This window comes from Sinohyriopsis cumingii, chromosome 16 (assembly GCF_028554795.1).
Source record: "Sinohyriopsis cumingii isolate HCF-2022 chromosome 16, ASM2855479v2, whole genome shotgun sequence".
NCBI classification, from domain to species: Eukaryota; Metazoa; Mollusca; class Bivalvia; order Unionida; family Unionidae; genus Sinohyriopsis; species Sinohyriopsis cumingii.
In genome coordinates, this window is record NC_142976.1 from 77,890,015 (window position 1) to 77,906,009 (window position 15,995).

General features: G+C 36.4%; 1 protein-coding gene across 1 annotated transcript in view; it reads left to right on the forward strand.

The window, feature by feature from the left end:
• LOC149780853 (uncharacterized) overlaps positions 1 to 15,995 on the forward strand; it is a 137,616-nt gene that overhangs the window by 87,988 nt on the left and 33,633 nt on the right. Inside the window, exons 25-27 of the mRNA XM_089937937.1 lie at positions 9,190 to 9,391; positions 11,673 to 11,824; positions 13,557 to 14,829. Of these exons, the coding sequence (XP_089794063.1) occupies positions 9,190 to 9,391; positions 11,673 to 11,824; positions 13,557 to 14,829 (1,627 nt within the window). The remainder of the gene's footprint in view (positions 1 to 9,189; positions 9,392 to 11,672; positions 11,825 to 13,556; positions 14,830 to 15,995) is intronic.

A 15,995-nucleotide genomic window follows, 5' to 3' on the forward strand; every position in this document is an offset into this window, starting at 1 on the left:
TCTATTGTGTCAAATGCTGCAGACAAATCAAGGAGAGTGAGGACTAATCTTTCTGCTATCCAAAGCAGAGAGAATGTCATTAACTACTTTTAGAAGAGTAGTTTCAGTACTGTGGCAAGGGTGATATGCAGGCTATACATTGCAAAAAAGGCTGTTTGAATTCAGATGAGATACAAGTTGGGATAGAAAAACTTTTTCTAAGATTTTTTATATGAATGGGAGATTAGAAAGTGGGCGATAGTTCTTTAAATCATTATGGTCGAGTGTTGGTTTCTTCAGTATGGGCTTTACAATGGCAGTTTTGAAAAATGATGGGAATCCCCCGGATGAGAGAGAGGTATTAATAACATCAGTTAGTGAAGGCAATACTGGATCTAAGCACTCAAGCAGCAGTTATGTCAGAATTGGATCAAGTTCACATGACTTTGGTGCACTCTTCATCACAATTGTACGTACTAAATCCATAGAGACAGGTTCAAATGCTGCTAACGGTTGCTGCTGAAATTCTGTATCACAACTGTATGGTGATGACTAGTTAGTTGAAATTGTGTTGTCAAGCATATCTCTAATGGTTTGTACTTTGTCACGGAAGAAATTTTCAAACATGTCTGGAAGATCAGCTGGAGAGAAGGTAGTTGGAAGTGGTGTACATTTGTTCATTGACATTTGCTTGTTAGTAATCTTGAAGAGCTCTTTGCAGCTGGAACTTTCCATGATTTTAGTACTGTAGTTGGCTGATTTCACTGCATGGACTATGTTTGTGACGTTCTTTTTAGCAGCTTCATAGATTTGCTTACGAATAGTGAGTCTGGTATAAAGCCAGAGCCTCTCATCTTTACAGCAGTCTCTTTTAGCAGTGCAAAGCTGGTCACTAACACTTGAATTGAGACTCTGCACTTGGTTGCTGGTGCATGTTTGTCAAGCAATGAATGCAGGCAGTTATCAAGTTGTTCTGCTGTAGGAGGTAAGCAAGTTGTTAGGTTTGCTTGGATGTCTTGCATTAGTTTGGTTCTGTTTATCATACAGAGGTTTCTCAGCATATAAAGGTGGAGGGTTAGGGACAGATGGCATATAATGCAGAGGTGATCTGATGCAAGTTTGTGGGATACCAGGGAGGACCGTAGAATATTATCATCAGGTCTATGAAGAATCCAGTCTAAAATATGACCATGTTTATGGGTGGGTTCGTTAACTGACTGTTTGAGGTTGAAAACATTAATGGAATCTAGGAGTTTTTATGTGTATGGGTTTCCAGGACAGTCAAAGTGAAAGTTGAAATCTCCAAGAATAATCAGGTTGCCACGTATTGAATTTCCATACTCCAGGAGACTCGGAAACTACTCCAAAAAGAGAGATTCAGCTTGTTTTTTCTATTCGGAGGAGGGCGGTAGAGGCAGAAAAAATGGACTGAGGTGGTGAGCTTAAGACATTTGATCATAGAGTTCTTGTGATGACAGCAATTCCACCTCTGCAAAAGTGGCAGGGAATGATGTGATGGAGTAACCGGTGGGTGTTAGATCCGCACACTTGGGTTCATCGCCTGATGTTTTTAGCCATGTTTCTGTCGATTTTCTGATCGTTGACAAAATTAACTATTTGTGTGTGCTTTTCCGGTGGTCCTACTGATTGGGCATTGAATAATGCAGTTCACAATGGTATCTCTTGGATAGTTGACACAAAGATTAATGATTGAAAAGGGATTTGAATTGTTATCTAAATTAACAGCTGAATTTTTCAATTGTTGTGTCGGAAAGGGAAGAGGGAAAAAACTGGAATTCTTCTTCCTGTTCTACACCAGCCAGCTTTGAAACATTTCTTTTTTTGCTTCTGTTTACATTTAAATAATGATGAATTTAGTCCTAGTTCATTTAGTCTAGAGCACAATGTAGTGTGGAGAGCCAAGGAGGGGTCATTTAAAGCAATTAATGAGGGTCCATCATAGCATAAACAGGTTGACTGGCAAGTATCACATGATGGAGGTTTGTTCAACAACAAAAAACATTGTAGCAGTGGAGCAAGACAGCTGAGAAAAAGTCTAATTGTTCTCGTGTCCAAAACAAGGAGATGAAGAAACATAAACCAAACAGCCAATGCATGATGAACACAATAATGTAGACAAAGACAGACAACAAACACATATATCATGAAAAACGGCACAAAAAACAGAACAGCTGCTTCAAGCTGGTTAAGCGATAGTAGCCATCTCTGATGATTTATTTAGATGTGGTGGAAAAAAATCAAGCATGTGAGATAGTACACTCTCCAGAACCCTTGTCCTAATGGAAATTTTTTGTTTGTTTTAAAGAAGGAATCAATAGTTGAGTTTTTGCAAGAGATGGAGAAAACTGGAGAACCTGGTTTAAATACCTGATAGCCACAAAGCACAAGACAAAAGAGGTGTGAAAGCTTATCTCCTGACTTTAAATTTTTTTTTTAATTAAATGATTGCCCCAGCGTCGAAACATATCATTCCCTCACACTGTGTTTTTAACTATATTATATTGCAGTGTGTCAACACATCAAACCTTTTGAATGAAATGTGTGAAGCCTAGACCCAGATTGAAAAAAAAGATACTAACAACAGCAACTAACTTCTGTTATCATCTGCCAATAATTACTTGAGGACCTTATGAAATAAAAACTTGACTTCCCAGCTGTACTGGAAAGGCCTATCTTATGTATTTTTGAGGTAGAAAGTCTGCTTGATTTCATAGTTCATTTTTAAAAACATTAGTTTGGAATTAAGCTCTTTTGTTTGGTCAATTTCTGTAGATAAGTGTTTCAATTTTTTTTTAATGACTAGTTTTTAGAGGAAACAAGTGAGTTATGGAAGGATAATACTGATACTAAAAGAGCAACAAGTCAAGCACTAAAAATGACACCTTTTCCAATACATTAAATAATTAAGTATATGAACCTTTTTTTGGGTCACAACTTCTTATACAACCTTTTCTTTTTGTCACAACTTGTTATATCTCCTTTGAAAATGTTTGATATTGAATTTCAAATATATGACCACCACATTACATTTTAAAAATAAATTTCTAGCAGGAGCCATTATAATTTCAGGATCCCTTGTGTGTGTCTGTGCGTGTGCACATGTGCATGCATGTGTGTGTGTCATTTTTCAGCACATGATAGACTGTATGTAGTGGCCAGTATATTTGGTGGAGCAAGAACCACTGACCCACAGGAAGCTACGGGCAAACTTTCTCACATACTGACTTAAGCCAAGCTGAGTCTCAGACTTGCACAGATGTGACCACTTAGCCACCTGGGCCTCAGATGTATGTATGTATGCAGACCTGCCAACCCTTATGATTTTGCCATAAGTCTTACGATAATTACCCTTCAAATATGGACTTATGGCATAAAAGTACAAACTACTGAAAAATGATCATTGCCCAAAAGTCCGGAAAATTTAAATCTGGGTTTCATATTAGAATTAGTGTAATTGGTCAGGGAACCAGACTAACTTTACAGCAACTCCTCAGATGCTTTAAACTGCACCTATTTGTTCATGCGATTGTGTCTGCATTATCAAACTGTTGATATTTTTTTTTAAATTAAAAAATTGGCATCCTGCAAGCGCTGCTTGTTTAAGATGAAGGGAAAATAAGCCTCTTGAAAAGTGTTAATAATCAACACAGAAGAATGAAAAGGAATATTTAGATTCTTGTGAATAAAAGCTGGAAGGGACACAGTTATGTTTATTGGACATCAAGTGCCAATTTGAATATCTTGTGGCAGGAGATATGACTGCCGTCATCATGTGGAATGGAAAAAGAATTTCCAAGAATTACTTCATGTTGAGAGATAGCAATAAGCCATTAAGCTGCATAGGGTTTGGAACTAGAGTCTGTGCAACTGTACTAGTGATAAATAAAGTCTATGTGTACTTTAACAACTTTTCAGTTGAACATATGTTTATCTTCACTGCATGTTTCAAATACTGAACTTTTAATTACGTTTTCCATCTTTACAATAGCAGTTTATTATATTTTTTAAAACCTTACGGAAAACTGGTTTAACTTACGGAAAAAAATCAACTGCCTTTCTGAGACAGACTCGTCAAGGTTGGCAGGTCTGTACAGTATGTATATGGTTTAATGGTAGGTCTGTGTATGTATGTGGTTTAATGGCAGGTCTTTTTATGTATGTGGTTTAATGGCAGGTCTGTGTATGTATATGGTTTAATGGCAGGTCTGTGTATGTATATGGTTTAATGGCAGGTCTGTGTATGTATGTGGTTTAATGACAGGTCTGTGTATGTATATGGTTTAATGGCAGGTCTTTGTATTTATGTGGTTTATTGACAGGGTTGTGTATGTATATGGTTTAATGGCAGGTCTGTGTATGTATGGGGGCGCTCACCAGATAATATGTACTTTTGAGAGAGTGACATATGTAAGGTGAAGTAGTTTGCATTTAAAACATGCACAATGAAAAGAATGTTGGCATACCTCTATGCTACATTAATGTAATGTGGATGATATTTCTTTTGGATATTGTACTTTTGGAAATTTTACATAATTTAAGCACACTGCTAACTAAAATGACTGCTCCCTTGTGTTAAAAAATCAGCCTGAATTAGGCTAAAGTACACTATACATAGCAGCTATTAAAATAGGGAAAATGAATTTTGCCAGACTAGACAATACCAGCTTCTGAAAGTGCAATGAATGAATTACCAAATATGTAAAATGTAAAAAAGTTATCAGCTCTTTTTTATACAATTTACCTCTGAAGTTCAGGAAGTGAAAATGACCAAGTAGAGCTAGTACTTCTTTGAAAGGTTCACATTTGAAGTAAGGCCAAGCTGTATACTCTATAACCCATAGTACACCTATCAATCATACATCAAAATAAAGGGAATTAATGGTTCTTTTAATTATACCTAAGATATACAAGGTCCTTTTCAAATAGCCAGTATAACCAGTGAGGAAAGCCGGGGAAATTCTTTTTCTTTAAAATCCTAACCCTATGCAAAATACGAAACTGTAGAGCGCCACCTTAAATGGTTTAATGGCAGGTCTGTGTATGTATATGGTTTAATGGCAGGTCAGTGTATGTATGTGGTTTAATGGCAGGTCTGTGTATGTATGTGGTTTAATGACAGGTCTGTGTATGTATGTGGTTTAATGACAGGTCTGTGTATGTATATGGTTTAATGGCAGGTCAGTGTATGTATGTGGTTTAATGGCAGGTCAGTGTATGTATGTGGTTTAATGGCAGGTCTGTGTATGTATGTGGTTTAATGGCAGGTCTGTGTATGTATGTGGTTTAATGGCAGGTCTGTGTATGTATATAGTTTAATGGCAGGTCTTTGTATGTATGTGGTTTAATGGCAGGTCTGTGTATGTACGTGGTTTAATGGCAGGTCTGTGTATGTATGTGGTTTAATGGCAGGTCTGTGTATGTATATGGTTTAATGGCAGGTCTGTGTATGTATATGGTTTAATGGCAGGTCTTTGTATTTATGTGGTTTATTGACAGGGTTGTGTATGTATATGGTTTAATGGCAGGTCTGTGTATGTATGTGGTTTAATGACAGGTCTGTGTATGTATGTGGTTTAATGACAGGTCTGTGTATGTATGTGGTTTAATGACAGGTCAACAAATGTAGACTTTTAAGTGCAACTAAAAGACAAGTTCTAAAAAATGTCAAGATAAAATGCCGAAACAACTTTAGTTAGAAAAGGGGCAAACATTTTGTTGTCTAGACCACTTAAATCTGAACTAGGTTTCTGCATGATATTTAATCTTCATAATGTTTACTGGAGACTCCTAAAAGCTTCATAGAGGTGAGCTATGCAATCAATTATTACACTCAGGTTTTAATATCCTGGGTTGCCATGGTTTTGTTCATCATAATTCTCTATATTTCTTCATGAAGTAAGAAATGTTTATAAATGACAATTATAAAAATTGTATTTAAAATCTTATTTCATTATTTGTATACAAAATATTCTCTCAGTCCTGATTATTGTACCTCTTTCCACAAGTGTACATGTATTCAGTGTTGATGTAGAATTTGGCCTCAGTATTAGTCTGGTTTCTGATTCTTACCAAGCTATTTATAGTTTAAAAATTGACAGTCTGGGATGGTCCCAGACCATGAATGTTCACTCCTCCCCTGGTACTTCAAAGTGGTGGCTGAGAAGATTCAAGTCACGTTTTCAAGATGTTTGTCTGATTGGACGTGATATTTCAAGCAGTGATTACCACATCCAGCGTAATATGAGTAAAATTAATGTTGGACATTAGAGTTCCAAGTCACTTGAAAGTCTTGTTATAGCTACTCCTCCCGAATGAATGGTCATAATCAGCATAGAGTATTCTTTAAAAGACCTGTTATGATGTCTGGTTGCTCCTAAATGAAAATGGTCCCGAATCTAACATTGAATTTGGCCACCACAGCAGCCATTTAGAAAATCTTATTATTGCTACTCCTTCAGAACAAGGTCATATTAATATGATATTTTCACCAGAAGATTTCTTATGATGTATATTTTGTCCTAAATGAAAATAATGATGTGCAGATGTCTGATATACCTACCATAGCAGAGCAGCCAGTGGCCGAGTGGTCTAAAGCACTCACCATTCCGAATCACTGCCATCTCACCTCTGTCTGTGTGAGTTCGAGTCTCAGGCTCGGCTAGTGTGGGTACGTGGGAAAGTCTGCCAGTAGCTTCTTATGGGTTGGTGGTTCTTCCCTGGGTTTTCCAGGGTTCTTCCTTCACCAGTTGTACTGGCCACCATGTATAGCCTATCTTGTGCTGAATAATGGTGTTAAACCCTAGAACAACAAAAACAGCAGAGCAGCCATTATAAAATGTTGTTATGGCTACCCATCCTAAATAGATGGTCATATCAGCATGGTGTTTTCACCTGAAGACTTCTCATCATGTCTTAATGATCCTAAAATGAAAATATTTGCCGATCTCTCATTTAATATGGTCACCACAGCACCATCTTGAATTGTTATTGCTTCTCATCTTGAATAGAAAGTCATGTCAACATTTTTGCCAAAAGACAACTTAGGATGTTAAGTTGGAGGAAGATAGTGTTGCTCACACATCAAATATGCCTGTCACAACAGTCATCATGAAAATCTTGCTATTGCTACCTCACTGAATTAATGGTCACATTGACATACGGTTTCATGAAAAGACTTCTTATGATGTATAGTTGGTCCTAAATGAAAATGGTGCTGATCTGATATCCAACATGGCCACCCACCATGACAGCCACCTTGAAAATCTTGTTATTACTATTCCAGCTGATCAAAAAGTCATATCAACATGGAATTTTCACCAGAGGACTTCTTAGGATGACTAATTAAGTATACCACTCAAACATACATTGAGACTTCCACACCAACCATCTTGAAAATCTTGTTAATGCTAATCACCCTGAGTGGAAAGTCATATCAACATTTTCACTTAAAGATTTTGTGTGATGTCTACTGGGTCCTACTGTTGTTGTTATGGCACTAACATCATTTTTCAGCACATGATAGTGCATACATATCAGCCAGTATATTTGGTTTAATGAAGAACCTGGGAAGAACCACTGACCTATGGGAAGCTACTGGTAAGTTATCTCACATATCAACATTGGCAGTTGAGATACAAACCCATGTGGACAGGTGAGATGTCATTGATCTATAAATACGAGTGCTTAAGACCACATGACCACCTAGGCCGCTTTATGAAAACTGTGACTGTCATGGTAGCCATCTTGAAAATTTGTATCCTACAGCTACTCCTCCTAAATGGAAAGTCATACATGTGGGGGTTTTCTGGAGGACTAATTATGATGTCAAGTTGGTTCAAATGAAAATGGTACTGATCTGGCCTCCAAAATGGTCACCACAGTGGCAATCTTGAAAGTTTTGTTACATTACTTCTTCTAGATGGATTGTCATTTTAACATTATTCTTCCAGTATTTTTTTAATGATTTTTGGACAGAAACAAAGTAAATATATTTTGCCATAAAAAAATCTTGCAGAACATTTGGCACCATATTATTAAACAGTAGATAATTCGCTTAGAAGTAATTTTTTGTTTGATTTCATATTGGTATTTGAATTTCCGACAAAAATAATCTTTCTAAGGATCAGTATTGTATTCATGCCAACATTAGGCTTTTGGCTTAATCATTGTACTTTTTTCCACCAAATTACATTTTATGCTAGCCTGTATATGGATTACACTTTTTGGTACATTAAAACAATAATAAAATAAAGCAATAAAAAGTTGCTTTTGTCATTTTTATTATCATCTCTTTAATAACACTCATATAAATTTGAGCATATTCTTAAAAAGATAACTGCTGCAGAAGAATAATGTAAGAGTTCTTTCCTTATTTGCTATTTATAGCAACCGTATATGACCCATTTCCAAGAAAACAGATGGGTTTCTTCAAAGATGAACTTTTCCTAACATATTCATTGTATTAATAAGTTAGCAGACCAGTCTGTATTTTTAAACATATATGATGCCAGATCTTATGCAAAACACTTTACAGTATGATTTATGGATGTTATATGAAGTAAAGTTTTAGAGCAGATGGATTTTTTCAAACTTCAAAACATGCCAGGATTACAAAAAAAGGATAAATTAACACCACTTTACAAACTTTGAAAGAAGATTATGAGAGTAATGTATTACAGCACTCTGATTACATAATCATGCTCATTGCAGAAATCCAGTTAACAATCATTAATCAAAAGTTACACATGTTGACTAGTTAAAGTGAGTGCTGAATATAAATAATTTTTCTGTATATTTTGTGTTTGTATTCTGATTCTAATCCATATGGGTCTTGCTCTTTGTGACAAGAATTATAACTGGCTGCAGAACCAGGTTAGCAGCAAAAATAAATGTCTCTTTTTCATATGTGCTGTAATTCTGGCATGTAATATATAGATTACACTTTTTACACCCAAATTATGCTTATTTGCCACTTACAATAGCAATAATTATGCTTATACCTCTCATTGGGTTAGCATATATGATATTGTCATGAAATGGGACTCGGAGCTCCTCATTTAAATCTTATTTTCATTCAGGACTTTTCAGGCCATTGAAGATTAAATTCATTATGTAGTTATAATATGTCTATGTCAACTGTTTTTACTTTGTATCCTTAGAAAATCTTAGTGTTGCAGCTTTCTTTTGCAGGAGAAGTCTCGAGACACTCTGATTGTATATATTATTTACATCAAAGAGCAGACAGATTTGAATCCGAGCCTCTGCAACCTAGGGGAATTAAAAGAAGTGGCTCAGCTTATCACAAATCATGGAGTCTTAAATCCACTGGAAAACTCCATCCATTTCACTCCCAACTATGGCAACAAGGTTAACTTGTCAAAGACTTTTCAAGGTATGCTATACAAATTTATACAATTTCAATCAACTACAATTAAATCTGTAAAAATTTGAGCATTAAAAATGTATTTGTTTAGTGGGGACTTATTTCCAACAGAGACTAAGAAAGTGATTTACCCAGCAACACACCACAGTAGCCAATCTTGGTTTACCTGATGATGGGAATCAAACCCATGCCATTCTGGTAACAAGCAAGTGCATTAAACACAGCCACTTTGGCGCACATCAGCCTTTTTTTAATTATAAATTACCATGTTAAATTTATTTGTGTTGCATTTGTTTTAGATGTTATTCTTTTAAATAATTATGGTATTCCAATTGAGGAACAGAAAAATGAATATACTTCTTGTATTTTCATAAAAATCAAAAGAATGAAATAGTTCTTGGTATTATCATTAGTAATGAGTTTTCTTTGAACTGTGATATTTGTGATTTTTATTTATCAGTTGGATGATTTTTTAAATCTCATGTCTTCAACATTCCTATTTCAACTAGAATTTTGTGTTTGCAAAACATAATCTCCACGCACTTCCCTGCTTTTGCCTCAACTGTGAAGTTTGAACCCTTTTGGTAGTTCCTTGAAGGTAAACACTGGCACAGGGGCAAATGTCATTTGGGTTTGTCTTTTCATGCCCATTAAATACGTTCAGTGGTCCCTCTTTTCCAGGCCATTCAGCACACCATTGCCACTCTTTTTGATTTTGTCTACCCGAGAGTAGAGATATAAGTCTGTAGATTTTGGAGCTGCTAGATTCAAGAACAAGGTCACTGGATCTGAAATGCAATTTTCCTTTCTGCTTGATAAATCAAGTTTCCTTGGCCTAATTTTTATCAAAGCATTTACTTTGTCTATAATTGGGCATAGGCATTTCCCTATTCATTCACAGGCCAAGAGGTCAAAATTCAAGGTCACTGAAGCTATTGTGTCATTGTGGGTTCAACATGATAAGTGAACTTTCCTCAAGTTTCCCATACCTGATTTTTATCAACTTTATTGTTGCAATGCACTTTAATAATGGCAGTTCTCTTTTGAGACTGATTAATAGGTTAGAGATAAATATCACTAGACATGGAATTCCATGGATCAAACTTCATAAGTATACTCAACTTGAACAGAAAAATATCAGCTTCTGATCAGTTCTGATGGCCATTAGATCTAATATAAAATGTATGCCACTGAAATTGTAGTTATTATATACATACATACACAAACAGGTGAATAACAGAGGTTTCCATTTCATGGAGGGTCAAAAATTAAAGCTACATAAATTCATTTAAGATAAAATTATTCTAATTTTACCTCTGTAATAATTATGGTTGGGTGTGTGTGTGATTAAGATTTTTAATCTAGCTTTAAAAAGAATTCAGTCATATCACTACGATGTCTGCAATTTGGCAGTTTATAGTGATGTTTAGCACTGGGGCATCATGCAGCAGACATGTAGCATGATGACCTACCTAGTCACATTATCCTGACACCAGGCTGACCTAATACTAACCTCTTAATGTTGAGCACCTAGCGAGGCAGCTGTTAGAACCATTTTTGTAAGTCTTTGGTATGACGCGGCCGGGGTTAAAACCCATGAACTCTCTTCTGAGGCAGACACTCTAACCACTTGGCCACCAGAGCGGTCAAGTAATGGTTGGGCGGGTGGATCAGTCATTTTTCTGATGGTTCTTATTAAACACACAATGCTTTAGCCAGATATACATTATGGCTCTATGATGTGCTACATACTACAGTCACACCTGCTACCCCAAAGTTCAAGTCACATCAAGGCTTGTGACCCTATTCTGTGCCAGGTTGTAACTTTGGAACTACAGGAAATATTGTAATAAAATTCTTTACAGTATATCTCCTGATCAGACCCAGATATAACTAATGTATACACAGTGTGTTACATCCACAGTAAAGGTCCCAAGTTCAGAGGTCAGATGATAGTAAGGCCAATGTCACCAGAGGAGTGTATTATATGCCTTTTGCAGTGCATGTGTTATATTATGTCTTCCTTCTGTGACTGCTTGTACAGACTTTTGTCAAACATTTTAAAATATATCACTAATTGACATTTTGGCACATTTGACTTTGCAACACAAATCTCCTAAGGACTCCAGGGAAGGACCTTAATATTTCACTCTCATATGGATCTGATGAAATTCATGCAGACAGACAAGTGGTTTAGGAGATTTTTATGTCAGGAACAGGTGAACAGAGACAGAGATCGACAGTTTCCTAATAAAACAAATATGTGATAAATTTCTGTCTTTGTGTACAGGTTATGACTGGATATTGCTGGATAGCTGTTACCTCATGAACAGCAGTAATCAGCTGGATGTACATCGGTGGTGTGATTTTTTCATCAAACTTGGAGTGACAGACTTCCTGGATGTCAAAAAGGAAGAAGTGCACCTGGATGCAAATACTCTGGTGTGTATATTGGAATCTGCTTTCCACTGATTCTTACAAACCTTGTTATTAAACTTTGTACTTACTTCCATTTTAACCTTAGTTAACAGTAAATAGGTGGCCAAATTAAGTTTGGATCCATAGACTTCATTAGTAAATGACATTTTTTACATCATGAAACATATATTTTAAAAAAATTATGTAAAATGATAAGCATTTAAAAAATGAAAAGTTATTATAGAAGTCTATGGGATTTTCAAGTATGGGAAAGAAGTATTGGTGGCCAATTGCTGTATATTTTATAGTTGAAATCTTTCCAAATCTGTTAGTGGCTCGAAAGGTTTGGGTTTTAATGTGATTGCCTTATGAAGTGACAGATAATGCACATGTCGCCTTGGATACTGAAGTTGTTCACCTGAATTAATAATCTCCTATCAGAATACACACTGGCCTTTCTACCAAAGATCATATAAATGCAGGAAATCATGCATATCAGTATATCTCCTGATATGGACCTCATATGAAGTCATGCGTCATCTCAGCATTCATTGTGGACACTCCTCAATTCAGGTCACTCAACTTTGGCCATTCCATTAAACTTGTATATTTGCATGTGCTGTGTTAAAGGCACAAAGTATTGGTCAGGGTGGAACTCATACCCAGGATTTTCACGTTCCTTGTTGCAGTTCCTACCACTAGGTTAATGATACTTCTTACATCTAGGTTTTGATGCAATACAATAAGCAGATGTAAATAATGATGAAACTTCGCAATACTTTTTCAACTGGCTATAAATCACTAAAAAATAAATATTTACATTAACTACATATGGTCAATTAGAATTATTGGTGGTAATTTCTTGCTGATAATGCTGCTATAATTTGCATGCATAAAAAAGATCATATCAGAGGAGATTATTTGATATTTTTTTTAATGCATGTCAATACGAGCAGTATCACATGACCCATCTTTTGTGTCAGATACCACTATAAAGTTATGCTGATCATGTTGATGCATTTACTAAAATTAAATTTTAGTTGTTGTTCAAAAGTTGAATACTAAAATAATTTAATCAAATGTTAAATGCTGTGCACCTTAAATGTCATTAAAAAAAACTTCTAGATGAAAATTATTGATCACTGTGGACTTTTACACTGGTAGCCAGGTACTAAGCTGAGTCAAGAAAAAGGGACTTCAGATCTATCATAATAAATAAAAGGGTAGCTTGAATTTGTTTTCATCGTGCACTGCTTTCATTTTGACATCACAGCATGCAACATTCAATCCAGTTTGTACTGGATCATACCTTCAGGTTGACCTCATCCAAAAATTTCCACATAATTTAGCACAAGTAAGTTGCCATACATATTTCTACGTGGTTGTGAATAATGACTTTCAATTTAATATGCATGTATGAGGATCCAAATAAAGTGAATAATTGTCATTTAAAGATATGTTATCAAATTCTAGAAGAAATTTTGTTTTATTGTCTTTAAGGAAAGCTAGGTTGTTTGATACAGATGCCTTTTGTTATTAATACTTGATGATATATTATAATCTTTTTAAATTAAATACTGCAATACAGTACTCTCTCACTATAATGCCCTTCATTATAATAATTCTGGATATAAGGCAAGTATGGTCATGGATCACATTTCATTAAATGTTAGTGTAATGTACTTAATTATTAGGCATTCAACTGTATGGCTCTAATGGAGTGGGTTATAATGAATGCTGTATTCTCTTATTGCAGAGTGATTCACCTTGGGCACCATTAAAAGATATGTGGCCAAAATCCAATGAATATGTAATACATGACTACACCTGTAAAGAATTGACAACACTAATTCAGGCCAACAAGTTCCCTGATGGTCCAGTCTACCAGCAGCAAATGAGGGACTTGTGTGAACTTCTTGACCATGAATGGGACACCAAATACTCCCGCTATACTGTGACTCTAGTTTGTGATTCATCAGGCAGTCGGCTGCAAGAGACAGAAACATCAATCAGTATTGCTCTTCGGACTCTAACCTGGTTGCCTGCAAGAAGAACGAAGTTGACTCCACAACGAAATGGAGAAGTCATGGTATCTACAGAAGTTTTGATGATGCAGCCATCTTGTCTATATATAAGGTCACCGCCTGTTGAGAAATTAGTTGCTCATAATGTTCTTTATGTAGAAGCTACATTGTCTCCAAAAAGTTCATTTTCACAGTTCTTGAGGTTAAAGAACTCCCTTGATATAGAAACTGTCAAGAACTTTTTACTTGAATGGAGTGCCAGAAATTCTGTTGATGAGCCTGCTGTTTTTTGTACATCACTACAGCACATGAAAAATGTCTACAGCTGTTTGTACTCAGAATTATCTCGTAAACAAGTTCAAGATCTCTTTAGAGACAATCCGGTCATTTTTGTTCCTGACAGAAATGCAAATTGGTCTGTGCAGTCAAATATTGTTGCTGGAAAAATGCTGTCCAAGTCAGAAATTTGGATGAAAGATCCAACAGGTTTGTTTGATAGACACCGTTCTCTACTTGAGGAATTCCATTCAGAAGTTTGCAAGAAGAGAACAGTTAGTCACTATTACATCGACAAATCAGACATTCTTGAGCTTTTTGATAGAGAAATGAATGTTGATCATCAACCACAGGCCATGGAATATGCTGAACTTCTGACCCTGATCACCCGTGTATCTTCACCAAATGACCCTAAGATTTTGACAGATATTTTCAATATCTACAATGTCATTGGTAGATCTTTGTCCACAATGCCAATTGGAATGGAACCACATACAGCGGAAATGGTTTTGAAGACAAAGAAAGGAGAGATAGGAAAATATCTTTCTAAACAGAAGGTGTTGTTCTCCAAGCGCAAAGAATGGGTCTGCCCTGATGATTCTCCAATGATTGCAGACAATTTGGAATGGGAAAAAATGTTCCAAAACAAGGAAAATATACACTTCTTGCAGATAGAGGAGAAAACCACTAGACATCATGCAAAGGATGGAAGAATGAAAGGAAAGTCAGGTTTGTAGCTTTACTGATAACAAAACTCTTTCAACTCTGTTTTCTTTAGGTTGATCAAGTATTGAGTTTGAACAACATATACAGCATACTCCTGAGGACTTGGCAGTATTGAAATGAGCTGGTGATTTCTGTGAAGGAAACCAAAGAACCCCATGGAAACCAAGAAACTTGAATGAGCAATTACTTATCTTTGCACATGTCGGTGCACTGGTCCTCTTATGAGATTGCCTCTTCGAAGCAAGAAAGTGGTCTTATAAGAGGGATTGCCATTCTAAAAGGGGATCACACAGACATGAATAATAACTACATATCAAGTTTGAAAGGGATAACTCATTTTTGGCTTTTTTCAAGCAGGTGTAACCCGTCCAATCCCTAAACTCCAGCTAGACCACCTCTTCACTCATCAGGTCCATTGCGCCAAGGTTGCTGCAGATCCGAGAGGAAACTTTCTAACCATAGCCATTCAGAATTAACCCCTCTCCTGCCATACATGCCCTTCCTGAACTCAAATATTGGCTGAGTAGGTGCTCGCCTAGGTATCTTCTCAGGAGCTTGGTCAAGCATCACTGATGATGGGTGGGACTTCTCCTTGTAAGCGAGGGTTATCAGCTCCAGTTTTGGGAACAAAACTAACTATCAAGGACCCCCATTCTCTTTCCCCCATTTCAGTCTGGTAAAATTGTGGGAAGAGGTGCACACCCTTTCGCAGAAATGAGCAGTCGAGTTTCTTGAACGATCAGTCTCCCTCCTACTCCCCAAACTTCGTGGTCACCAAGAAATGCAGGAAATTTTTTATCATAATCTCTCCCCACTCAGCCAGTTTGTTTTGTAGGAATCCTTCAAGATGGAAACAGCCTCCTCAATCCATAACACTTTCGAACATTCAATTTGTCCATCTCCATCAACCATCAGGATGCCCATTTGCACATCCCGATTTTTCCTACACACTGCAGATATCTCCATTTTTGCCTAGACCAGAAAGTTTCTTAATTCTGGGTTGATCCGTTTGGAATCTCTTCTGCATCCAGAGTCTTCATCTGGATCATGGGAGTAGTAGCAGCCTCTGAATACTGAGAACATCTGCTCACCTTTATCTTTCCCTACTTGGAACCTTGAACACCACTGCCAATTTGGTTCCTTTAGGATGTCTCCATATGAATCCTCTA